The following is a 26,368-nucleotide window of genomic DNA, read 5'->3' as shown; positions in this document are numbered from 1 at the left end:
AGGCAGGTTGCCTTCGGCGGCATGCCTGCGGCGGGTCCGCTGGTCCCACGGCTTCGGTGGACCTCCCGCAGGCGTGCCGTCAAATCCACGGGACCAGGGACCTCCTGCAGGCAAGCCGCAAAAGGCAGCCTGCCTGCCATGCTTGGGCGGCAAAATACCTAGACCCGCCCCTGCGGCCATGAGATGAGAGGGAAAACTGTAACAGGTTTTTTTCTGCTAGAGGGAAGCCAGCATTACCTGCTACCTTTCCTGCTCTCTCAATGCACAGCCATTTACCCCCTTCTTTCTGACCTTTCGTGTATCTAAAACAACATCCAAGTATCCTTGGTTCAGCTCATAAAAAACAAATACATTCTTAAAAAGGACACTATAAAGGCAGGCAGGATCTTGATTCACACACTATCATAAGCCTATTACACTATCAGTCTGACCTGAGGGCTTTTTTTTTTTTTTATGGTCTAAGCATTGACATTTACAAGAATCCTGCTAGTAAATTTCAATACCCAGTCACAAGACTTGGCAGACAGAACACAGACAGTGCGTCATATGCCAGAGACTGCAAACAAACCCAGAATGTTAGGAGAGTTTTGGTTGGTTGCCTAGCTGAGAGGCAGACATCGTTTCGTTTCAGAGGGCTGATAATTTTTCATGATTAGTGTACGTCTTGGAGGACATGTGGGAGTTTAAAATGTGATACTCATGGTTATTATTTCAATATTTTAAGCATAGTGTAAAATTCAATCTGGGATCTGTTTCCTTGACAAGTGACCCTTTAAAAAAAACAAACAAAAGGTTTTTATATCTTTGTACTGAATGTACACACATTTTCTGAGGGAAAAAATTGACAACACTAATGATATCATCAAGTTCTGGGCTTTTGGTATTTTGGAATGATTAGAATGAATGCAATATAGGCAGGCTTGGCAGGATTCAATTTAAATCCATAGATATCAGTAAATGCTGATTTCAGCTGACACACTGAAATCGATGAATAAAATATCCATCAGTAATGGAATGGATATAGCCTGCCCCCTGCACTTTGCACCTTCAGGGAGTGGGTGTCACAGGCCATGCCACGCCACAGCTCAGGGAGCCCTCTGCAGCCCTGCTGACATAGGAGTCAGTGAGAGGGGCCATGATAGCAAGGCTGCAGCGGGCTCCTTGCATGGCTGCAGGTCCAGTGACACCCAATCCCTGTACGCACAAGGTGTGGGGAAGGCTGCGGTGCTGGTGAGGCAGATAAGAGACCCCCAACTAGGGCTGTGAGGAGGATGACAAGCCCCTGGCCATAGGGAAGGCCACCCCATGGCTGAATAGGTTAAAATCAAGTAATAAAAATCTAAAAAATAAAAACAGACACAAATTGAAAAAAAAGTAAAATTAATATTAATCCTCAAAATTGCAATAAAAAAATCCTGACAAGCTGGAATAAAGGTTTGCTGCAGTTCAAAAGTGAAGATTGTTTTTTTTTTTTTCAGAATATAATATGACTGCACAAGAATTTATTGCAGCCGTGTCGGCCCCAGCCCTGAAGAAGCGCTCTGTGTAAGCTTCTTCTTTCCAACCAACAGAAGTGGGTCCAATGAAAGATATTACCTCACCCACCTTGTTTCAGTGGTTTATTGTCATGTGTTGTCTTTTTCAGCTCTGTGGAAATTCTAGTTTCTGGTTACTTGAGCTTATAGGACAGTCTGCAAAAGCAAACACCATGTGCCAGCATCGAGGAAGATTTGTGTCACCATTGTAGCTGCAATGCCTCAGTGGGTGTCTCTCTCTCTATTTAATATTTTAAATGGTTTGTCACACAGACTTAATATCTATTTCAGCTTCAGTTGCAAATTTTTGATTTAGGATAATAGACAAAATAATGTAAAACAAGAAGAAGAAGGGATTGCTATGGAAGGGGCGCTTTCAGTGTTAAGTTTCAAAAATATCAGCGAGCATGACGTACATGGGTATAACATCTCCCATCAAAAGGTACCTGATACTTACAGCTGCAAAGGTCCCATTCCAGATTCTGGTAGACACATTTACAAAATACTCTCCTTTCAGTGTGAGGTCTTTCAGGTTGCATGTAATTGTCGTACAGTGTGTGTTCTTACAGTTCTTTCAGAGAAGGGGGAAAAAAGAGGTATTAGCATGATTTTAAAAAGCATAATTCACTTTAACAAATACCACAGTTTTAATTCTAAACTTCTTGGTCCTTGCTGCACAGGTTTCTTAACTTAGTTATTCTTTATGTATTAATTAAATGCTTGTGACCCATGCTAAAGCCCCCTGCTAATCTATAGGACAGATACAGTATGAACAGTGTAAGTGAAAGCTTACTCATACTTCTCCACCAACATACCTCAGCCCTAACTCAGACGGATCTCCTCCAGCAAGAAGTGTCATTTCACATAGATTCTTAATGTTATATAAGCATATTTTTATAGTTATTTCTGAGGCACTTTAGATTAATTTAGTCAGCATTAGTGATATCAGTTGTCCAAAGACTGCAGCAATATTAATAGTCAGATGATTGCTATAGGAAAACCTAAAATAAACTAAACTAGACAGACACGAGCAGCGGAAAGAATAAAGTTTGGTGAGCTGCAAGGAGTAATATTAGAGACTGTTCTGTGAAAAAGAGATAACCATTTGCACATACACAATAATACATACATGCATGCACACAGAGTAATATGTAGTGGAAAATGGGGTGTGGTTACTCTGCAGAAATTTTAGCTGTAGAAAGAAAAAATATATACAAAGGAGGAGGAAACAGCAACACAATACAGTTATAGGCCCCTATGCTGCATTGTGATTTATGCAGGTGGACTGCTGAGCCTGTGTGGAGCACCACCAAGAGCGCCCTGCATGGCAAAGAGGTCTGCCTATCTGGATTACAGTGCAGGATTGGGACCACAGATGTTATAGTCACAGCTTTTCCTTACTAGTTCTTTTGCAGCTCTGAAGTTTTCTTTCTTGAAAGATGCAGAATAAGATGTTTTTCCTAGTTGCAAAGGATTAATCTTTGCATCACAACTGACACCTCCAGCCTAAAAAGAAAATGCAGAATTATAGTTGTTGGAAGCATAAGAGGGGTGGGTGGGTGTGGGTGTGTGTGTGTGTGTGTGTGAGAAAAATACTGAATGCTTTTGGAAAATTCTGATAATGCATTGATTTCCTTTAAAATTCAGAATTAAATTGCTTTAATATTTTTTGGGGTAATTCTAAGAAAAAATAGCTTATGTTTATCAAATTTTACACACCGTGATTTATGATGTGAAAGAGGGTCCAGTTGAGAAGTACATGACCTTTGACCTGTGTGTAACCCATATTTTGAAAACATTGTCTACACTAATATTGGACCCTGTTTTTTTCTCAACATACATAAAGGAAGTGCATTCAGATAAGGTGAGTTTCCCTGGGGGCAATATTCTTAGTATGTTCTGGATGGAGAATAATGAAGGAGCCTGTTCCTTTCCTGACAGTCTTAACAACACCACATGCTTAAATCTAGTCCCAGATATGGGGCTAACTGTTGATTAAACACTGAAGTTGAGATCCTGGTCCCATTGAAATCAGTGGAATACTCCCATTTGGAAATCACTTATTTCATTATGTTACAGACTTTAATTATGTGATCACATGCCATTTTCCCCACCAGCCCTTGTCAGGTACACTAGGCAATACTATTATCCCCATATTTACAGATAGGGAATTGATCAACAGAGTCACTAAGTGACTTGCCCAAGGTCATGTAGGAAGCCGGTGGCAGAGCAGGGACATGAATTCAGACTCCTATGTCCTAGGCTAGTGCCTACCTCTTGGAGCATCCTACCTCTTCCTCCTATCAACTAGGACTGAAAAGAAAGAAAGGGTGGAGATTCCCTGTTCTCAGGATGGGGGAGCCACTTTACCAGTGAATGGCGATAACATCAATACAAACATTGAAATGCAGGCTCAGGACATCACACCGTGGCTGCTTGTTGACTGTCTAATCCTAGGTCTTAGCTCTTATACCATTATTCTAATGAGTCTACATTACATTTATTACACAAGTTAGTTTGCAATTGATGAAGTTTAGTCCTTCACCTGATCTGTATCCAGTGCAGTTAGATACATCAGAGGATTGTTTCCTTTAGTTAACTGTGGAAAATGGATTTTTACAGAAGCCACCTTTACTGGAATGCTTCCCATTGTAACCTAAATAGAAAAGAGCTAGTTATTAATTTCTTTAGCTATAACTGGATACAAACAAATTATTCAGCTATACCAAGAACATCAGAATGCTCTAAGACTGATTAAAACTCTGAACTGCTTTCACTGCTTTCACTGCAATATTTTTTCCTATACCTATACTTATCTCTAACTGGACAGTAATTGCATTATGCCAGCATTACATGTAAAGTAATTTATACCATATAATTCTGAATACCTGTCTGCTTTCTAAATAAAACTTTCGTTAGTTGCATAAAACACTTCTGGAAAAGCAAATATTTTGTCGCAGACAATAACCTACAAGATAGGTTACATTTACATTCCAATAGTTGTTAGCATCAAATTTAGAGTTCTGCCATGTTGCATATTTGCAACCAATTTAGGTTTTAGGTTTCCTCCATGCTGCATATTTGCAGCTAAACTTTTCCCAGAGTTACATAACCAATACTGTTATCAATAATCAGACTTGTTCATGTACCTCCTTGAACACTGCTCTAAGTACTTAGCCCCTAGCCAAACTAAAGAAACCAGTGTGTCTTATTTCAATGGCTCAAATCCTGCAAAGACTTATGAATGTGCTTAAGTTTATGTAGTGTGTGTAGTCCCTTTGATTTCTGTCTGCAGAGGAACTGATAGACTGACTCCACTACTAAGAGTGCATAAAGGTAAGCACATATGTAAGTCTTTGCAAGATCTGGGTTAATGTGAGCAACTGGAGAACCAAACACGCATAAGACCGCTCATCACTAAATGGAAATCTTACCCTTAAGCAAGTGAAGGTTGTACATTATGGTGGTGAATCATTTTCCTCATTGACCAGATTCATAAAGCAGCACAGTAAAACATACCAAGGACTATCATTTTGTCTGCTCTTTGGGTACAGACTATATATAGATGAAAGGCAAGATCTTTTCTCATCCACAAAAATGTTTACTAACCTTCACTGAAAAATTGAACGCAGGACCAATCTCTTCAAAATTATTCACAGTGGAAGGAATATTACGATCAGAATATACTTCATAGAAATTTATGCTGGTAAACCTGGTAATCAACCATAAAACAATAGATTTTTATTTGGCAGCTATGTAATTGGATGCTTTTTGGTTCATTATAAAGCAGTGAATCAAAGTTCAGAAGTGTAATAAAAAGAGATTCAATTATTTGTATCCTTGTTTTTAGTTTAATGTTAAAAAGTTGTTTAAGGCCTGGTCTACACTACCGGGGGGTGGGGGGGGAGGGGAGTCCAACTAAGGTACGCAAATAGCGTAGCTGAAGTCGAACTACCTCAGTTCGACTGACTTACCCATCCAGACGCCGCGGGGTCGAACTCCGCGGCTCCAAGGTCGACTCCGCCACCGCCATTCGCGGTGGTGGAGTTCCGGAGTCGACCGGAGCGCGTGGGGAGTTCGAACTATCGCATCTTGATTAGACGCGATAGTTCGAACTCCGAGAAGTCGAACTCTCCGCGTCGACCCACGCGCTAAGTTATAGACCTACCCTAAGAAACAGGAAATTTCTTATTGGAGCCCAAATCTCGAAGAGGATTTGAAATGTAGTACAGTACAGCAATACCATGAAGTGGGAAAAATTTGCCACTGATGTTTAGTGTGTATATTTTAACAAGGAATATACTATTGCTGCTGTAAACAAAAAAATAATGTTTTTTATCCGGGGATTTTTGGAAATGATGATTATTGAAAAGATAACAGACTAAGTGGAATTTTAAAATTTTAAAACTAATTTCACTACAGAATAGGAGGTGTTTTAGAAGAAAATATCTGTCATGGAATGATACAAATAAGGCTGAGCTGGTCAGCAAACATTTTAGGAGAAAACTCATGGATTCATCCTACTGTTGGAATGTAGGAATTGGCACACCTGGTGAGGTTTCAAATCTGGGTCTTTCAAGATATTGTAATAGTTTTTGCAAAATTGAGGCTGTTAAACACTGTATTTGTGGGCCAAATTCTTCTAAAATTAATCTCTCAGACCTTGTCTAAACTTGCCTATACACCTCTACCCCGATATAACACGACCCAATATAACACGAATTCGGATATAACGCAGTAAAGCAGGGGGGTGGGGATGCGCGCTCCGGCGGATCAAAGCAAGTTCGATATAACGTGTTTTCACCTATAATGCGGTAAGATTTTTTGGCTCCCAAGGCCAGCATTATATCGGGGTAGAGGTGTACTTGCAACAGTGTGTAAGGTACATGTAGCTACATGCACCAGTGAAGGGCTCTGGCATCTTCCCATTGCTGGAGCCTTTCACTGTGGCAGGAAAGGGCTCTGGCAAGGTGGACCTATTGAAGTCTTTCCCTACTGCAGAAGGCTGGAGACTTTTCCTGCTGCCTCCCCTCTGCCAGTCTCTCTCTGCTGTCAGATTCTTTTACTAAGCAGGGAAAGGCACCATCTGTGGAACAAACCAGCGTAGACATGGGAGACACAGCTTGGGTGCATAGAGAGCTGTGCAAAGTATACATAAAAGGGTTCAAGTGTGTCGGGCACTCTAGTCTACTCACTTAAACAGTGCCTCAGTGTTTCCACTGCTACTTATATCCGTACTAGCTGGGTATGCAGCGTCTGTATTCTACATGCCACCATAAGTGTAGAACTACCCTCAAATTCTTTGTTGCTGTGCACTTTTAAGCAGAGGCCACCTTTCACCTCAAAAGTTGAGTTTGGAGTGACTGCTATTTGTTGTTTTCTATCAGTTTAAGTTTACAAATTTCATTGGGATGCTTTGGCATGAAAAAAGCACTATAGAAAGTAAGATAATATATTTATTCCTTCACCTGCAGTTTGCTGTATGAGCACATCATATATAACCATAAATAGTCTATCCTAGATAATGAGGTTTTCCTTGATCCCAAGCAAACTATCCATTTTGAAAAGGGCTTTCAATACATTTGAGCCAGCAAGCCCACAACTGTATAAACTGTGCATTAATTATATCATTAAAACCAGAGCATTTTTGTAGGTGGTTCTTGTGCTGACCTCGCTAGAATACAGATGTTACAGCCAGCATTACCTATCTAGGTAATTATATGGCTGCCACCACTGCAGTATCTGAGCACCTATAATATCTGTACCTGGCTAAGTATATATTAAGGATTGTATAGCTACATATCTGGTCTTTTTATTATTTTTCTTTTTAAAAGCAATGCCATATTATACAAAGAGAATAAGACGCTTTTTCCTGTACTTGATAAAGCAGGAATTTCTAACAGCAGCCAAATAAAGATAGTGACTCTAAGGTGTCAAATATAGAGGGAAGGGTAACATTCTTTATGTATGCAGTAGCATAAAATTCCACCTCTACCACATGTCAGGGTCCCCCCCACACACACTCTGAACTCTGGGGTACAGATGTGGGACCCCCCTAAGCTTATTTTCTACCAGCAACACTCATGTCTGACCCTGTGCTAAGGGCCCCAGACTTTGAGAAACCTTTCCTAGTAACCACAGATGCATCCGAGCATGGTGTGGGAGCAGTTTTAATGCAGGAAGGACTGGATCAAGAATTGCATCCTGTTGTGTTTCTCAGAAAAAAACTGAACAGTGGCTTTCCTTCTCAGACAATCACAGAGAAGGAATGTTATGCCATTGTGTATGCTCTGTAGAAGCTATGCCCATATGTTTGGGGACAGCGTTTCCACCTGCAGACTGACCATGCTGTGCTAAAGTGGCTTTCATACCGTCAAAGAAAATAACAAAAAACTTCTTTGGTGTTTATCTCTCCAAGATTTTGATTTTGAAATACAACACATTTCAGGAGCTTCTAGCAAAATGGCTGATGCACTCTCCTGTGAAAGTTTCCCAGAACCTTTATGTATGCAGTAGTATAAAATCCCTCCTTGGCCGCTGTACTGACTCACCTTACCTGTAAGGGGTTAAGCAGTTCAAATAACCTAGTTGCCACCTGACCAGAAGGACCAATGAGGAAAGAAGATATTTTCAAATCTGGGGGGAAAGGATTTGTTTGTAGTTCTCTTATGTTGTTCCCTCTCTGGACGGAGGGAGAAAGAAGCAGGTATAACATCTCCTGAAAATATACCTGGAATAAATCCATCTAAAACCACAGAAATTGTAAGTAGGGCAAGGTTATCTTGTGTTTTGGCTTGTGAATTTTTCTATGCTACAGAGGTAGTTTTATTCCTGTTTTTGTAACTATGAAGCTGAGCCCAGAGGGGAATCCTCTGTGTTTTAAATCTTTTCATTACCCTGTAAAATTACCTTCCATTCTCATTTTGCAGGTGTGATTCTTTTACTTTTTTCTTTATAATAAAATGCTTCTTTTAAGAACCTGATTGATTTCAGTGTCCTGAAGACAAAGGGTCTGGTCTGTGCTCACTTTGCTAAGGCAATTGGTTGGTATATTATTCTCAAGCCTCCCCAGGAAAGGCGGAGAATGGGCTTGGGGGGATATCTTAGGGGAATAGGGATGCCAAGTGACCCTTCCCTGAATTTTTGTGTAAATCACTTGGTGGTGGCAGCAATACCATCCAAGAACAAGGAAAGGAATTTGTGCCTTGGGAAAGTTTTAACCTAAGCTGGTAGAAAATAAGCTTAGGGGGTCTTTCATGTGGGTCCCCACATCTGTACCCCAGAGTTCAGAGTGTGGGGGAACCTTGACATAAGGTCTCAAGGTCTCTCAGAGGCACCTTTATGTTCTAATACCTTTGACAAAAATGACAGATTCTTTTCTTTATTCAGCGTACCTTGTTAAGTGAATTTCTGCATCGTACCGCAGAGGAATTGACAGGTAGACCTGGTTGTCTGCTTCTTGCTCTTCATTACTTTCACTATTTATCAAAAACATAGTTTGTTCACTCATGTATTATAACTCACAATTACATTTAAAACAAATTATACTGGCAATGATAGTTAACTTATTATATTTTAAACTGTGCAGCACTGGCAGGGGATGCTTTTTAAATGAAATTATTATACAAGAATGTACTTTACCTCAAAGCATGAAAACTTATATTTGCCATATCCTGAAGATTTTTGAGATTAAAGTCAAAATTAATATCAAAATATACCTACACAAAAGATAAACAGAAGTAAACAGATTATACAATAAGCAAATTTAAAGTGCTTACAAACAAATATAATTAATCATAATAATTATTTATCTGCATATAAACATTGAGTGTGGAGGACACACCAATGCCTGGGTGGTGTCTGCTCATGCGGGAGTAGGACAGAGGCAGAGCACTGTCTGAGGCAGCAGCTCTGGTAGAAGCTCTGTGCTTCTCAGTGACCGCCTTTAAGCTTTAATTTTTTTCTTCCCAGGACTGTGACTCCCTGAAATCTAAGCATAGCTCTCAGCTTTCACTTTTATAGGCAAAACAAACCATCCTCTTGAAACATAGGATCTCTATTCCCCTGATCTTCTTAGTAGCTCTTCTCTGCACCTGTTCCAATTTAAATTAATCTTTCTTGATCATGGGTGACCAGAATTGTATACAATAATCCAGATTAGTTCTCACCAGTGCCTTGTACTATGGCATTAATCCCTATCTCTACTGTAAGTACCTTACTTGAGACATCTTAAGATCACATTTGCCTTTTTCATGACCGCATCACACTAGTGGCTCATAGTCATCTTACGATCAACCAAGATACCCAGGTCTCTCTCTTCCTCTGTTGTTTCCTACCAATGAGCCCCTCATGTATTACAGAAATTCTGATTAGTCCCTAAGTGCATTATCTGGCACTTCATACTATGAAATTTTAACCCACTTCTATTACTCCAGTCCTCAGGGTCTCCAATTCTTCCTGTATAATATTCACTTCTCTGTATTGATGGTGCCTCCCAACTTTGTGTCATTAGCACAGTCCCAGTTGGTGCCAAGGTAATTAATTAATGAAATGTGAAATTATTTGGGTTATATACATTCTTAAGCATTAACACAGGTGAATGAAAATTCACACGACTCCCTGTATTCATTCTGCTGTCTATAATCATAACAGGGCCAATTTGACCAAAGCTGTTAAAAAGGGGTCAGATTCAATCCAGTGAATTTTTTCATGCAGTTGGAACGTTTCTGTTCTACCTGGCAAGCTTCTCATTGTTCCAAATTACCCTGTCATGGAATGAGAGGACTATTTCCCTCCTGCCCCAGGGGAACAGAGAAGAGGATGGGCTTCCTAAAACCTTGGCTATCCTGAGATTTACACACCTCCTTTCAGGTGCTGGGCTACCCCTTGCTTCCATGGCAGCACAGCTCCCACAAACGGGTTATGTTTGCAGCCCTGGAGAGGGAGTTACTGTTGATGGAACCAAGCAGGAATTCCCAGATCAACAAACTGCTGCGGGCAAAGTCTCTGATGTCTTTTTCCTAAACAAATCTCAGAACCATTACTCCATCTTCATCCTCCTTGACCTGTCAGCTGCCTTCAACCCAGCTGACCATGCTCCTGAATTCTTGTCATTCCTTGGCTTCCATGACTCTCTCCTCTCCAGGTTCTCCTCCAGCCTCTCTAATTGGGTCCTCCTCATCCATCCTCCAACTTTCTGTGGGGATTCCACAGACTCGGTCTTCTCTCCCCCACTTTACATTATATCACTGGGTAATCTCATCCACAAACACAACTTCAAATACTATCTCTGTGCTGATGACTCTGAGATCTTCCTCTCTACTCCAGTCCTGTCTTCTTGTGTCCAAACTAACATCTCAGTCTGTCTTTTGAAATCTCCTGGTGGGTGTCTAGCTGTCAGCTCAAGCTAAACATGGCTAAAACAGAGCTCTTCATCTTTCCCCCACTCTCCCCACTACCTTCTTTCCCAATCACTATGAATACCACCACCATCTTGCCTGGAAATCTGTTCAGTGCCCAGGGGAGAATATCATAAAGAATGGCTGCTTCCCACCTTCTGTCCCCAGCCCCCCACCCTCGCAGAGATACGGTGTTACAGTAGCATGGTAGGGAGACACATGCTACAGAGCCACTTCTTTCCCCAGCCCTGTGGGCTTGGAGGATCTTTGGGTCATTGTTTAGCATCATCAGAACAGGCAACATGTAACCCAAAGTGAGGTTTGAATCTAACCAAATCATTAATAAGAAAACAGGGCTTGTTATTTGTGAAGGGGGATCCTTTTATAAGCATTGTGGTAGAAATAACAAACTTACTTAAATACAAAATCTGAGCAGTACCTGTTGTCCCACTTTAAAAACAGGATAGCTGACTTGGCAAATGACTGATTTATGGCCAGTGCCCATCTGACATGAGACTTCAGTCCCATCAGCCTGGAGGAAAAAAAAACAACCACCACCCAGATATTAGCTTCTGCTACAAAACCAGAGAATTCCCTATACTACATTTTTCAATGTGATGTCTACCATGTAGGGCCAAATCCACCCCTGAATCCAGCTGCAGTTCCACTATGAGCAAGCTGTTGAGAGGCTGTGCAGGGGAGGTTTGGACTGGGTCAGGTGAGGAGAGGGAAGATGACAGTGGGTCTGGGACTACATACATCCACTGGCAAACTGCTTCTGTGCAACTGCTTATCATCTAATAACCCCACCAGGGGGTTGTACTTAGAAACAAGGACTATAGATTAGAGGCCAAAGCAGTACATGCTTTATATTAGTAACAACCTCAAAGTGACACTAAGAAGTCACCTGTTCTTCTGGGCATAGTGACACCTACAGCATCAACTCTAATTGTGCTTTCAAGTACAGAGTGGGAATTCCATCCCCAAGCCCTCACACAAAGCCAGTGTAAATGGGTTTTGTGCATGGGACCAGATTTGGCCGTTTCAGAAAATTAACCAAAATATCAACTTAAACAGAGAATCCTCCTTGAATGATGGAGTTCACTTAGTTCACCTAGTTCAGGGGTCGGAAACCATTCAGAAGTGGTTTGCTGAGTCTTCATTTGTTCACTCTAATTTAACGTTTTGCATGCTAGTAATACATTAACATTTTTAGAAGGTCTCTTTCTATAAGTCTATAATATATAACTAAACTATTGTTGTATGTAAAGTAAATAAGGTTTTAAAAAAGTTTAAGAAACTTCATTTAAAATTAAATTAAAATGCAGAGCTCCCCAGACCGGTGGCCAGGACCCAGGCAGTGAGAGTGCCACTGAAAATCAGCTCGCGTGCCATAGGTTGCCTACCCGTGGTCTAGTTCCATATAATTCTGGTTCTAGGCTCCTTTCTGCTCTGAAGCAGAAACCTTTTTGGGAGAAAATGGGTTCCCTTGAAGACTGAACTTTCTCTAAGCCAATGGATTTTTTAAAAATCTGATTTTTGTTGTGGTTCTTTGTGCAATGGAATCGTTGTGGTTGTGCTGTGCAATGGGGACTGGTTCATACCATGTGAGTGACATGGAGCCCATCTATTTGCATGCAGGAGAACATCGGTCTTGGTTGGGCCTGGGCAGGGCCAAGGGATTTGCCTCTTCATGAATGCTCCCATTCCTTCCCTGCATAAGATATTTCAACCACTGGATTCTAATCCTCACCATGCACCTCTCCAGGAGCAGCCTTGTAACCTAGGCCAGGCACTGGGGTCTGGATTTTATCCTGTATTAACCGGCTGGGAGCAAGAGTTCAGATAAATGATTTATTCCAGTCCCCAAAATAATATGTAACATTCCTTTCTTTTTTGCAAGGAAAAAATCCAATAGAAGTATGGTTTCTGGTAGAGTGATCATCTTGATCTGACTAACGGTCTAGTTGAAATACATGACCTTGGCAGTAATGCTACTTCTGGCTCCAAAATCTGTGTTTTGAAGCTCTATCCATGTTGCACACTTGATTTGTCAAGTATAAACGATCTGTGGCACAGCAACAGTATTCAGAAGCGTTGCTGAGGGGGTCAAGCAGTAGATATGGGATGCCAAGTCCCAAGGTAAGGAAAAAATGACGGCAATAATGAGGCAGAATCAAACTAGATAGATTGCCAGCTTTTTTGTTGAGCTGGCTGTCTCTATCCTTGATCTAGATAAACTGATACTCTACATTTAGTTCTGACTGATGCTAAGACAAAGCTGGAAGATGATTTTGGTATCCTAGGGAATAAGCTGGGTTGGAGGGGTAGTTTGCACATCAGCCTTTGCTGGGAAAATGATACTAGAAAGAAAAACATTTCTCTGGGAAACCAGAAAAACAGCAGTAATAGGAAAAGTTGAGAGGAGGTGAATATTTAACATACTGGTAAAGAAGATGAAGCAAAAAACAAGTTTTCTGAAAATGTAGCCTGGATTCTGGTGTTGTAGGCATTTTCCTTTTTATTTCTCAGCTTCACACTGAATGTCAGCCTTCTGTTCTTGCTGCTGACAATAAAGGGCCGTTTGCTGTTGAAAAAATTGTTTGGTATTATAAATATAGTAACTAGTGCAGTTGCAGATCACTAAATGGCATTATACTTCCATTAAGCAACAACTCACATGCATAGCACTATCAATTTTCAAAGTTCTACATATTTACAGCTGTAGCTTTACAATAACTTTTTACAATGGTTATAAAATGATGTGAACTCATCTCTTAAAACTGACCTGAATGAACATTTTCTGTAAAGCTGCACAATCTTGACTATGTACTATCAATATGAGATTATTAAGTTTTAACAGTAGAAATGCTGTAATTCTCTTTAAAAGCAAAGTAACTGTAAGAATTCAGTTGCTTTCCAGCACAGTCATACATCTGTCTACAACAGCTGGTTTCTCATCCTCTATTAGTGGTAGAATCTGAAAGACTCTTTGTATATTTTTCTACAAATATTTGCTGCATTGCAAAGAAACTCTTAAGTTTTTATTCAGAATTCAGTTGGCAAAAATGTCCCTTATGAAAAACTCACTTTATTTAACACTTACCCATCATCGGTTTTCTGTTGAACCTCAAGAACAAGATCAGAAATGCAGAGTTCATCCTCACCACAGTCCTTAACAAAAGGGATCTACAGGAAAGGGAAGAAATATTTTCCTGGATTTCTTTAGTTTCAATTTACAATTTGAGGACCAAATCGACTATATCTAATTTAACTTCAACACCTTAGAAATAGAGACTAAGCAGCTTTTGTAAAGTCATACAACGTAAAACTGGGAAATGAACCCATGCCTTCTGTCGTCACTACAATGCCTTAACCATAAGACTATCCTTCATCTCTACATTCTCTGTTGGTGACAACAGGAGCAGTGTTGGGGCAGCACTGTGTGCTTTCATACAGTAACATTCTATACTTACACTGTAGGCCACAGTGGCAGGTGAATATATATCGAGGACAGGACTGGAGCCAGGATTCTTGAGGCTAATATCAATGCGCAGACTAAGGGAGTTTACAGCATCAGAAGGCTCCTATAACACACATATATATTCACTGACAATTAGCTGTTCAGCAGATCATTTAAAACAGTATAACATATTTTCCATTAATAATATTTAACATCTTGTAAACAACAGAGACTAACACAAAGTGTTTCTTCTCTTCTTCTAAAATTGCAGCATTGCCTCTTTTTAACCTTTTTTTTTTTCTTGTTCTGGTCTGCTAAGCAGTATTACAGCAGAACCTCTCTGTGTCAGCATTTCCATTATAATACCTAAGGATTTGTAGAGGCTGTAATTGTTTCTGTGACTTTGATGCCTGGAAAGTCCCTGCTGTTGCAGAGGCTGCTTGCTATTCAGAAGATGAAGTTACCCCTTGGAAGCAGCCACATGAAACCTGTTTCATTCTTTCCTGGCTGTGTAAGTCTGGCCCTTTCCCAAGCATGGATTCACTGACTCTACCCCATTTTGCTGAACCAAGAGGAGTTGATGGATGTGACCCAAAACATTTGCCCTAGTGGCGACTAGATGTATGAGGAAAAACGGAAGAAATCCCCAAAATTAACTACCTGTAAATAGACTAGTTCGGGTATTTTTTAAATTCTTTACTGAAGGCAGGAATAAAAGAACCAGTTCCCTGACACAGTCTCATCATCGTTCATGGAATCAAGCAAGGGGTTTACTGCAGCTTTAGGAATCTGGGTTGTTTTCATTGTTATAAAGAAGGGCGGTTGGGTTTTTTATGTCTGCACACCAGGTTGACTCACTTCCTGAAAAGACCAGCCTATTCTGCAGCCCCTTTATGCAGCCTTCTAGGGCTGGTACACACCAGAAGACGGCCTAGGATGCTTACCTAGGGTTTTTTTTAAATTAAAAAAAAAAAAAAAACTTTTGCCACTTATATCCTTGTACAGCCAGCTGTGGAATGGTCCACTCTGTGGGTGAAATCCTGACCCCACTGAAATCATGGGCTTTATGCAGAAATTACTGGATGAGGGTCTTTGGCCTATTTGAAGGAGATCTGACTAAATGATCATAATTGTCTATTCCTGCCTTAATATCTATGAATGTGAGTTTTGCCATGATTTGATTTGAATAGGGCATATATTTTTGAGGTGTCTGAGATTTAGTTAGATATTAAGTTATTGACTATATCAAATAAAATTCTGATTTTCAGATGTAAAAGTCACCTATTTCTTTCTTAGGTGACTTAAGACACATGAGGGTGTTTGAGACTGCTTACCTGTACATTAAAGATGTGCTCAACACAGGTCTCTGCAGAACTTACAACAATATTTTTCTGTATATATCTCTCATTGTTTTCTTTGAATAATCCTCTAGAAGTCACTCTAGATGACTGGAGATCAGCATCCAGTGTTGCATTGTATCTAATATCTACAAAAGAAATGGAACAAATTTTGGTGGAGTCCGAATTTCAGTGCAACTCCCATCAGAATCAGGCTTCAGTATTATAGAATGACTGGTTTTGCCATAAAGCCCAAGAATATTTTACTGCTTCTTTAGCTTCTCAAAAATGGTAAACAATCCAATATCTACTGAGGGTGTGAGAGTCTGTAACCTGGGACACCTTGCAATCATATCGCAGAACTCTAAATGTACCAGTCTATAAAGCACTCTACATCCATCAAGCTGCATTTTCAGCTTTAATTTTTTTTTCAAATTTTACTATGAGCGCTTACTATGGAAATTCATCATTATTTTGTTGCTCACAAATTGTAAGCACTGTAAAGGTACTATATTCAGTAGAGAAGTGGTCAGACTTATTTTGCCCATTATTTGGTGTAAAGATAATTGATCAGGTAAGGTCTGACAATATTGTATCATAAGTCCTTAAAGGACACTCGTAATATTTTTCTATTTCCCTGACTTCCTAAAAATGGTGATAGACAAGCCTAGTGAAAGACCCAAGATTGGGCTTTAAATTATTTTTTTTTAAATCATGTAGTTTGGGTTGTCCTGTCTAATTCTCTTCTATTATCCAAAGAGAGCTCCTGTCTGCTCGTATCAGAGGTAGCAGCATGAGTGATTTCGCAATGGAAGACATCTTTTTTGTTGAAGAGAGAAGATATGGTCACTGCTGCAGCTTCAAACAGCAGCCTGGAAACAAGCTCTGTACCCCTGCCATCTTCTTAAGTTACTCCTTTTCTCCTTCAAAGTGATCAAAGCTGATGACAGGCCTGGAGTGCAGCTGAAGGACAACTAGAGAGCAAAATGCAATGAAACTAGCCTCTGAGCTCCCCTGCCTTTACTCCTCTCTCCCTGATGGCACTTCAAAGTGCTAACAGGATAGGTGAGAAGTCTGCACTCTCTTTTCTATACAACTTGTCTCTCACTTTCCAAAGACGGTAGGTCAGTGATGACAGCAATGCTTTAAAATAAAACAAAAAAGCAAATTTTCAGCCACTATTAAAATCAATAGTGATTTCTTCTTTTACAGGTTGGTAATCCAATATTAGTTTTTAATTTTCCCCAATATATTAGAATTGCAACACTTTCAACATAATTCACATAAGCAATACATTAGGTATTCTTACCCACTTGGTTATTTCTATTAGCAGGTCTAAACTTGGCACTGAAACATATTTTGACGGCTATCTCAGTGTTCTTATTCAGCAGACTGATTTTCTCAGGTACAAATGATGCTCTTATGGACACATTTGCAATGCTTTGTGACCTGAAACAAAAAGAGATGGCTACATGTGATTTCAAGGATCTGGAGTAAATCAGAAACTTAGTTCTGAGATAGGCCTATCTGTGACTACAATGTTTTTTATAATGGTCCCCACTGTAAAATTTCATATAATGCCAGCCTGGTACAGTTATCTTTCTTTGATGAAATGGTTCTTTTCAATAGCTAATATTCTTTTTCAAATCTCTCTTATGTTGTGACATTAACTGATACAGTACAATGGGAGATTTATGATAAGTTAATGTTAATATTCTTAATATTTTAAATAATTGTTCATAAGACAGAATCAAGTTCTTGTATTTTTCCATACGGAAAACTGCTATTGTTATTTTAGGAAAGTCATTGACCTTAATGGTGGAGCAGAGCAGTTACATTTCTTCTTAATTAGCTTGTGTGGAAAAAAAAATGTAGCTGTCATTAAGTAGTCAAGCTTCCAAAGAATTGTTTTGAAGAACTAAAAAAATATTGCCAAACAAATCCAAGATGATGTTTTGTTAACAACTGATTTTCCTGTTTGCATTTTACAATTTACATATATACTTTAATGAGCTTCACTTTTTGTTAAGTTAGATCAAATTCTAGAGTAAAGGAGAGATAATAATACCTTTTATTGATCAAACAAATTTAAGTGTCAAACAGCTTTCTAATGTATATATGGAGTGCCTGATGACATCAACCAAAAGTTCCACTGTGGATAAAAGGTACTAGATGGCCATTGTTTTTTAATTTGATTTTATGATGCAAGAAGTGGCAATTTATTTATATTTTTAATTCTGTTACCAGTGCAAACTCATACTTCATTAAGTGTCTCTATAATATCCTTGGGGACGCCTGGTGCAGACATGGATAACCGAGGAGTGAAGCTATTTATCAAGCTGTGTTTCAACTTAGCACCATGCAATGGGCTGCACACAATGGGTATGTCTACACAGCAAAGAAAACCCCGGGGCTGGCCTGTACCAGCCAACTCTACCCAGCAACTGTCAGCCAACTCGGGTTTGGGCTGTGAGGCTGTTTCATTGCTGTGTAGACTTCTGGGCTCAGACTGGACCCCAAGCTCTGGGACCCTCCCACCTCGCGGGGTCCTAGGAGTCCATACTCCAGCCCAAGTCCGGAAGTCTACACAGCAATGAAACAGACCCACAGCCCGAGTCCTGTGAGCCCGAGTTATAATATAATATAACTGTAATTATATTACAATTAGTTATAATATAATATAACTGTAATTATATTACAATTAGTTATAATATAATATAACTGTAATTATATTACAATTAGTTATAATATAATATAACTGTAATTATATTACAATTAGTTATAATATAATATAACTATAATTATATTATAACTCGGGCTCACAGGACTCGGGCTGTGGGTCTGTTTCATTGCTGTGTAGACTTCCGGACTTGGGCTGGAGTATGGACTCCTAGGACCCCGCGAGGTGGGAGGGTCCCAGAGCTTGGGGTCCAGTCTGAGCCCAGAAGTCTACACAGCAATGAAACAGCCCCACAGCCCAAACCCGAGTTGGCTGACAGTTGCTGGGTAGACATACCCAGTATTGCTTTGGGAAGCACTTGTGAAACTGTTCTTGTTTTTATGTGATGAAACTTATAAACTATCTTGTCAGATATACATTGTCCACAGGACAGAAAAGAATAATTTTGTCAGAAGTAGGTGCCAATTTTATTTCACTACTCTATTTGCTTACTCTATAGAACAGCTCTTCCAAATAGGTCAGTCCATTATCCGTTACTGGCAACTGAAAACAGTGTAGTCCAACACTATTTTTCAACTAGCTACTCTATTAGCATAATCATGAGAAAACAACTGTGTTAGTCCCATACACATGCCATGAGTGGAGGTGGGTTGGAGGTTGGGGAATGTTTTGCCATTTCATTAAACAAATACACTACTTATATCCAAAATATTAAAACACTGTCTGGCCAAAATAATTGACTAACCAGAGCTGAACCACATTTCCATCAGCACCAACAGATACATCAGTAATGCCGTCACCATTCAAGTCTTTATGGCCATCTACTGATCTTCCAAAGTACTGGAGTGGTTGTCTGAAAGCAGAATTTGATCCTATAATTTTCTAGAAAAAGAGAGCTTGATTACTGACAAACAGCAGCATAAGCATTTGATTTTCACAGTTATTCTATTAGGATGCAACATATTTGTTTAGACAAACTCTTTTGTGGCTGATCTCTCAATTATTTGTAAGGGTTCCTTTTTTCTGAGACAGCAAATAATTATATATTTTTTTAAATCTTGGAAGTAAATTGACCAAGCAGACAGATTGCTGCATGCCAACTAGTCATTATTGAAAAACTTTATTTCCATCTCACATGAAGCAATTCTCAAGGATTGGAAAATTTAACAAAATCTTCTAACAAACCTTTTTTGCATCAGGAGAATACTCATGAGAGAAACATGTTACAGTATTATTATTTCAATCTATGGGATTTGGGTATCTAATTCCCCTTTGTGCCTTTGAAAGTCTCCTCCTTAAATACTATATTTTTAAAGCCTGCACATTTGGAATTAACCCAATATTTTTTGGTGTTCACCAACTCTACAAGGCTAAATAATGGGCTGCTTAAAACCTTTTCTGGAAATGAATCAACTTGGTGTACAGGATTAAAAATGTAACTATAGATTCAGTGGGCTAGGCTTCCTCCCAACAAATGTTCACGTTGCCTATCTCTGTACCCTTAGCTATCAGCTGCACAGGTGTTATCCTGGGAGTATTTAGGGCTGGTATACGGTGGAAGAAAAGGAAGTGATTCTCAAAACAGCCAATAAGAGCCTACAGAATATGACACAGTATTTAAAGGGGATAGAATACCAGCTAACAAAAACCCCTCATTATGTCAAATTCTTCATTTTGAATCTAGCTGAATTTTTGTATCACATCACAAGCCTTTGAATACAGTGTTATGTAACAAAGTTATTTACCTGTGAATATTTGGTACGTATAGTCCTTAGATTGCCATTGTAAATGTAAACTGCTCCAGAGTTCTGATTTTCTAAAGGTGCTCCTATTATCACATCATTAAACCCATCCAAATCAATATCTGAAAGGGTAGCCATAGCAGATCCAAACCGAGCATTTTCTAACCCTTGCGGACCTTCTAAGAGTTCTTGTTGATCCAAAATCCCCTTTTAAGAATACAAGAAAGAACAAAACTACTGTGTCAGTATATTAAAAGGGAAAAAATATCTACATTATTCTTTTCCAATGTGCATTTCCTTGGACTTCCCAGCACTGAACTGTATGTGCCATCATGTTACCTATTCACTTAGCTTTGTAAGGTCCTTCAGTCTTAGCAAATGTTACAGGAGAAAAATTAAAGCATGCAAAGAGGAGTATTAATTGCACATGTAAATGCATTTTTGAGTCTTTACAATCCTCAGTTTTCTCATCTGATTGTTCTAAATGTTCCACAATTTTTCAAATATCCATTGATACATTTTTAATGGAGAGAGTAATTAACCATTGGAACAATTTACCAAGGGTCATGGTGGATTCTCCATCATTGACTAATTTTAAATCAAGATTGGATGTTTCTCTTGGATATGCTCTAGGAATTATTTTTGGAAAATTCTATGGCCTGTGTTGTACTGGAATGTCAGACTAGATGATCACAATATTGTCCTTCTGGCCTTGGAATCTATAAATGAATTGTCCAGCTTTGGATTAGCAATTTTTACGCATAGAGAATGGAAATTCTTGTAACTGCACATAATTCTTTGAAACAGAAATGGAATTTCCTACTAGCTAATGCAAAACCCATTTGTGGAAACACTAGTATTCCCGACCTTCCTATTGCCAACTGAAGAAAAAGTGTTGAAAAATGGTCTATGTGGTAATATTGCATTATCTATCTTAAAAAGCATCATCAAAACAAAATATATTTGTGTTTGCCATGTATTCTCATTGTTTTGTACACAAATACACTATGCTAGTCAGACTGTTTATCCACAATGGCTAGCACTTAATTCCTGTAGCACAGGCAAATGACATAATTCCATGCTATTTTAAAATCACTTCCGCATCTCTCTGAAAATAATATTTTAAATAATTTTAAGTTAATCATTTAACAAAGACTAAAAATATTAATCATAGTTTCCCAATCGTTTTCTATTTGAAAACGTGAAAAATCCATCCACTAAATGTCTGGGTTTTGTTTTATTTGGTTTTTTTTTTTGCCTATTATCAAAGTGAACTGTTGTATCAGCTCTCCTCAGTAGCGTCTTTGTCCTGCTTAATAGCCTGGGGGAAAATGCTATTGACAGAAGCAGAATTAGAACTCTGAGCAGGTTGAGTTCTTTTCTGCCACTACCAGTTCTCTCCACATTCATTGGCTCAGTGTATGTGAGTTCTCACTCCCCAGCACCTCCCATGTTCTTGAAATGGCATTTGTTTCTCAGGCTCCCTGCCAGGTGTCAGCACCCAATTAAAAACAAAACAAAAACAAAAAAGAAATGCAGAGAAGTTTCAGAGTAGATAGGGATTGATTCCTCCACCTAGTAATATAGGAAACAGCTTTGCAATCCTTAATTGCTACTCAAAGGCTTTGATGTAAGGGCTGCTGATTATGGCCCATAAGTATCAAATGCACTAGTTTTACATCAGTAGTTCTAACTAGAACTGATAGAATAGTAACACTCCCCACCCTTCTCTGTGTTTTCTATGCTGCATGGAATCATACTGAATATCTAGCATGAATATTCAGGTGTCCACCATTCAGTCATAAGACCGTCCACAAACGCCAAGCATTTCAGGAATCTGACAACAATGGACTCTGCTTCTTTTCAGCAGTACTTCTGTCCCAGGAAACCACAGCAAGAACTTGGTGCTAGAATTGAGAATATCATGGGTCTATTATGAATGCGGATGTCACATCTCAGTGCTAGCAACATGTCCAGTACATGAACCTAAGTCCTTAGCCCTCCTCCCCACCCACCCACCCTTTTTTTACCTTTATGATGGAAAACATATAAACTCTTCCCTCTTCTTTCTTTAGCTCATTCATGAACATTGGTGCAGCTACTAGCAGCACATCTGTAACTGAATCTCTGTTAACATCCACTGCACACACCACACTGCCAAAGTAGGAGCCAATCTGGAATTGATAACATAGTAATTTATTTATGTCTTTTTAAAATTACATTGTTTCTGCACCTCATCCCACAAACACTTGCATGTGTATGTGAACAGTCCAACTGAATTAAATGGGACCACTCACAAGAAAAGCTACCTGTGTAACATGCCTACATGTTAGAACATTCAGCCGCTTACTGAGTATCCATTATTACCTCACCCACCTTGTTTCTCTTCATTATTTTTTGGACAGCATCATACTGTTGCTGCTATGGCACTAACATAGTGCAATGCGACTATAAATGGAGAAAAGAGTGCTGTGCAATTTATTTCTTTTTTATGTTAAAATGTGCACATGAAATAGCCCAACCTGTGATTTACTTTTATATTTGTCTGCTTTCATAACATAAAAATTCAAACTTTCAGCATCATGACAAGGCTTTCACAATGGAGAAAAAAGAATATCATGAACCTGCAAATCAATCTTGCAGTACCATCTCTCCTCCAGAAGACCTCACATGAAGAGTAGATGGATGTCCATGGAGTCTCCCCAACTAGAGGTATTTACATAGAGGGCCTGATAATGGTTTTTCCCATACCTAATTGCCATGATTCTACGAGAGACTGTATGAAAGTCACGGAAAATCTCAAATTCACTGCAAGAGAGTGTAGCTACAGGGGAACGGACAGATATGATGCTAAACATTTTGCAAGAAAAAAATCATTTTAGAAAGACATATATTACCGCTGCCAACCATGAATAACCAGTTTCAGTGCAGCATCAGTAAAAATACATATCTACAAAATTTATGTCCATGAATAAATGATTGTACTTGCCTGATCCCCTCTCTGAGACTGAACAACTGTGACTCTGCCATGGCTGTCAATGTCATAAACCACTACTCTGCCAGTGTAGTTTGATCTTGGCGCACCAGCAACAAAATAGACAGTGTTCTGGGTTGAGATAATAGCAACAGAATAACCTAGAAAAGAAGTCAACATAACAGTTGTGAGATATTATCTAGTAAAGGAGGCAGAATTATGGGTTGCCTACTAAGGTTATAAGCTAGGGCATGAATTAGCTATTAATACAATACAATAGCTATTCTGCACAAGCTCTCTGTGCAAACATTCTCATTCTGCACTTCCAAAGTGGTTTAAGTTAAAGTACATAAAGGCCCTCGTTGTAAAATAAGGCCAGGTCTACACTACAAACGTACATCAATATCACTATGTTGCTCAGGGATGTGAAAAATCCACAGCCTTGAGCAACAGTTATACTGGGGTGGACAGTACTATGTCGACAGTAGGACTTCTATTGACATAGCTACCATGTCTAGTGGAGGTGGATTAACTACACTGATGGGAGAAGCTGTGTTGTTGGCATAGTAGCATCTTCACTGAAGATGTCCCTACAGAGGGACAGCTGCACTGCAGCATTTTAAGTGTAGACCTAACCTAAGAGTGTCTATATATGGAGCTAGTACAGAACAGCTATTCCGCAATAGCTATTCTGGACTATTTCCCTGCATACACAAATCCTTAGTTACCCATTAGAAGAACAGAAGATGAGATGACATGGTGTCCTAGCGGCAAAACACTATACGGCCAGGTCAGAGATTCAAGTTTGGAAGCTATATTGTCACTCATCACCTAGCTCACTTACACTTGCATTTATTTGTTAAGGAGATATGGTTTTCAGGGGAGGAGAGTGAAATGCAACTCCTCCTGACCAATTTGTAGGGCAATACTGGCTTATAGAGCAAGAAGCCGACAACAAAAATGTCAGCTGAATACAAATGAGAGTTAGGAAAAAAGGTGGAAATGGTGGCCCTGGAATGAAGGAGGGAGAAGGAACTAGAGGCCATTCTTCAAATTGGGCCATGTCTGGGAAGGAAACCCACTGATTATGATGGGCTCAATGCACTCTCCCACAAGACACAAAACCACTAATCCCAGTTAATGAACACACTACAGTGCTTGACTGTACATGGTAGGACATATTAACAGTCCATCAATCATAGGTTTCAGATTGATTGACTTTTTCTAAAAATTTATAATCCTCTCCACCAGTATTATAACTTAAGCTGCTCTGCAGGAAATATCTTAATGCTGGGAAGCATTTTAAGTATGTATTATATCTATAAACCAGTTTTACTACATACTTTGTATTTCTATTGTATTACTACACTAAATTTACATTAACAGAAGAGAACAAAAACATTTTGCTGTAAGGTTTAGGCTTACACTGAAGAGCAATTTAACAGTAAAAACTTGGAGAAGTTTTACCAGGCAAATGTAAACTTTTATTCTAAGAAGAGTCATTCTGGTGTTTAATGGCATTGATAAAGTGTCAAGGGATCAACCAGAGACTGCCGTACAGAAATCTCACATTCTTGTAATGTATGTGTCCCAAGAATTTTTCATCTCATGTCATTAATATTTCAGTTAACATTCATTCAGAGTTTTAAAAATAATTAAAATATGTTTCATTCAGTTTCAGTGAATCAATTGACCATTACATGAAATCCATTTATGTACAGAATCTCCCTTTCCTCTCAAATCAGTTCTTAATACAGGAGACTGCTGGAAGGTAATTTGCCATTGTTGCCTGTCTTTGATTAACTTTAGATATGCTATATAACAAATGTTACAGCCCCTTACCTAAATATGAGCTATGGTTTCTGTCTTGTAGAATTTTTTCAAATGCTTGATTAGGGAATGTAGTCACTTGGTTTGAGGTCTCCTGGACTACAGTCCCACTCCAATCATAAGCCCCAACAGCACCTAACATCAGAACATCCTTAAAAAAATAAAATCAGAATTTTAGAGCTACCTGCTCTTCCACAGTACAAGGGAAGCAGAAGTTACAGTTTATGTATGGTGTAATCCATTTAAATTAATTATGTTTAGATACTCCGAACCCTCAGAGGTGAGTAAAATGACATAGTTATAACCTCTCTGTAATCCCAATCCTGACTCCTATATACACAATAGCTTCAATCACTGGAAACAACAGGCAGAAAAACATTTACAACATTTTGCCATGCAGATGGACCCCTAAGAGAAGTGTGGGCTTCCCTCTTCTTCCTAAAGGTCTTTTCAAATGTAATACCAATTAAGATAGTTTATTTATAAACTGTTTATATATGGTAATTACTTGCCAAAACCCCCATCAATTGGACTACAGTAGAACCTCAGAGTTACAAACTCCTTTGGAATGGAGGTTGGTTGTAACTCTGAACACGATGTTATGGTTGTTCCTTCAAAAGTTTACAACTGAACATTGACTTTATACAGCTTTGAAACTTTACTAAGAAGAAGAAAAATGCTTCTTTCCCTTTATTTTTTTTAGTAGTTTACATTTAACAGTACTGTACTGTACTTGCTTTCCCCCCACCCCCTTGTCTCTGCTGCTGCCTAATTGCGTACTTCTGGTTCCAAATGAGGTGTGTGGTTGACTGGTCAGTTCATAACTCTTGTGTGCGCAACTCGGAGGCCCTACTGTGTTCAAATTCTTAAAGTTACTTGTGTGCTTAAGAACCCTGTAGAACTGATGCCTTAAAAAGGAAAATGGGAATAGAAAATATTTGCTCATATGCAACTTGCCTGACTAAGCAGAGAGAGATTGCTTAATTTTTGCTATATCCTGACTTAATTGTCTCACAAGCTGAATGTTGCATTAATATTGAAGTTCTTTTTATTCATGTAAACATCCCTAATTTTTTTGTTTTTAGGGAAGAAATTAAAAATGGATATATGTATTAGGTTTGCAGAGTTTGAAAACTGCTTGAACTGCAGCTGGACTTTGCATATTCAGACTAGGAATTCTTTATTTGGCTGAGGTATCCTTAAATATGGTTAATATGAAAAAAATAGTTTAAAAATGTGTGTATATTAAAGGTGCCAAAAACATTCTTAACTTTGAAAATACTACACACACGTTCTTCATACTTGAATTGTTACTTACATCTCCGTGAATGTTAACAAACAAGCTAGTTTTGAAACATTTAGTTTCAATTTTCTGAGTTATTCAAGCACAAGACATCAAATTAGAACAG

At 39.0% G+C, this 26,368-nt stretch overlaps 1 protein-coding gene across 2 annotated transcripts in view; it reads right to left on the bottom strand.

Moving 5' to 3' along the window:
- Positions 1-26,368, bottom strand: part of ITGA2 (integrin subunit alpha 2) — a 101,027-nt gene that overhangs the window by 10,480 nt on the left and 64,179 nt on the right. For both annotated transcript variants that reach the window (XM_039543217.1, XM_039543218.1), the window contains 17 exons: positions 24,972-25,110; positions 23,145-23,290; positions 22,186-22,329; positions 20,159-20,362; positions 19,159-19,295; positions 17,043-17,182; positions 15,731-15,882; positions 14,410-14,520; positions 14,040-14,122; positions 13,379-13,520; positions 11,373-11,465; positions 9,177-9,253; positions 8,930-9,013; positions 5,145-5,247; positions 4,081-4,191; positions 2,937-3,041; positions 1,993-2,106 (listed from right to left, as the gene is read on the bottom strand). In XM_039543217.1, the coding sequence (XP_039399151.1) occupies positions 1,993-2,106; positions 2,937-3,041; positions 4,081-4,191; positions 5,145-5,247; positions 8,930-9,013; positions 9,177-9,253; positions 11,373-11,465; positions 13,379-13,520; positions 14,040-14,122; positions 14,410-14,520; positions 15,731-15,882; positions 17,043-17,182; positions 19,159-19,295; positions 20,159-20,362; positions 22,186-22,329; positions 23,145-23,290; positions 24,972-25,110 (2,085 nt within the window). The remainder of the gene's footprint in view (positions 1-1,992; positions 2,107-2,936; positions 3,042-4,080; positions 4,192-5,144; positions 5,248-8,929; positions 9,014-9,176; positions 9,254-11,372; positions 11,466-13,378; positions 13,521-14,039; positions 14,123-14,409; positions 14,521-15,730; positions 15,883-17,042; positions 17,183-19,158; positions 19,296-20,158; positions 20,363-22,185; positions 22,330-23,144; positions 23,291-24,971; positions 25,111-26,368) is intronic.

Source organism: Mauremys reevesii, linkage group 6 (genome assembly GCF_016161935.1).
Source record: "Mauremys reevesii isolate NIE-2019 linkage group 6, ASM1616193v1, whole genome shotgun sequence".
Classification (NCBI taxonomy): Eukaryota; Metazoa; Chordata; order Testudines; family Geoemydidae; genus Mauremys; species Mauremys reevesii.
This window is presented reverse-complemented; position numbering and strand designations above follow the sequence as displayed.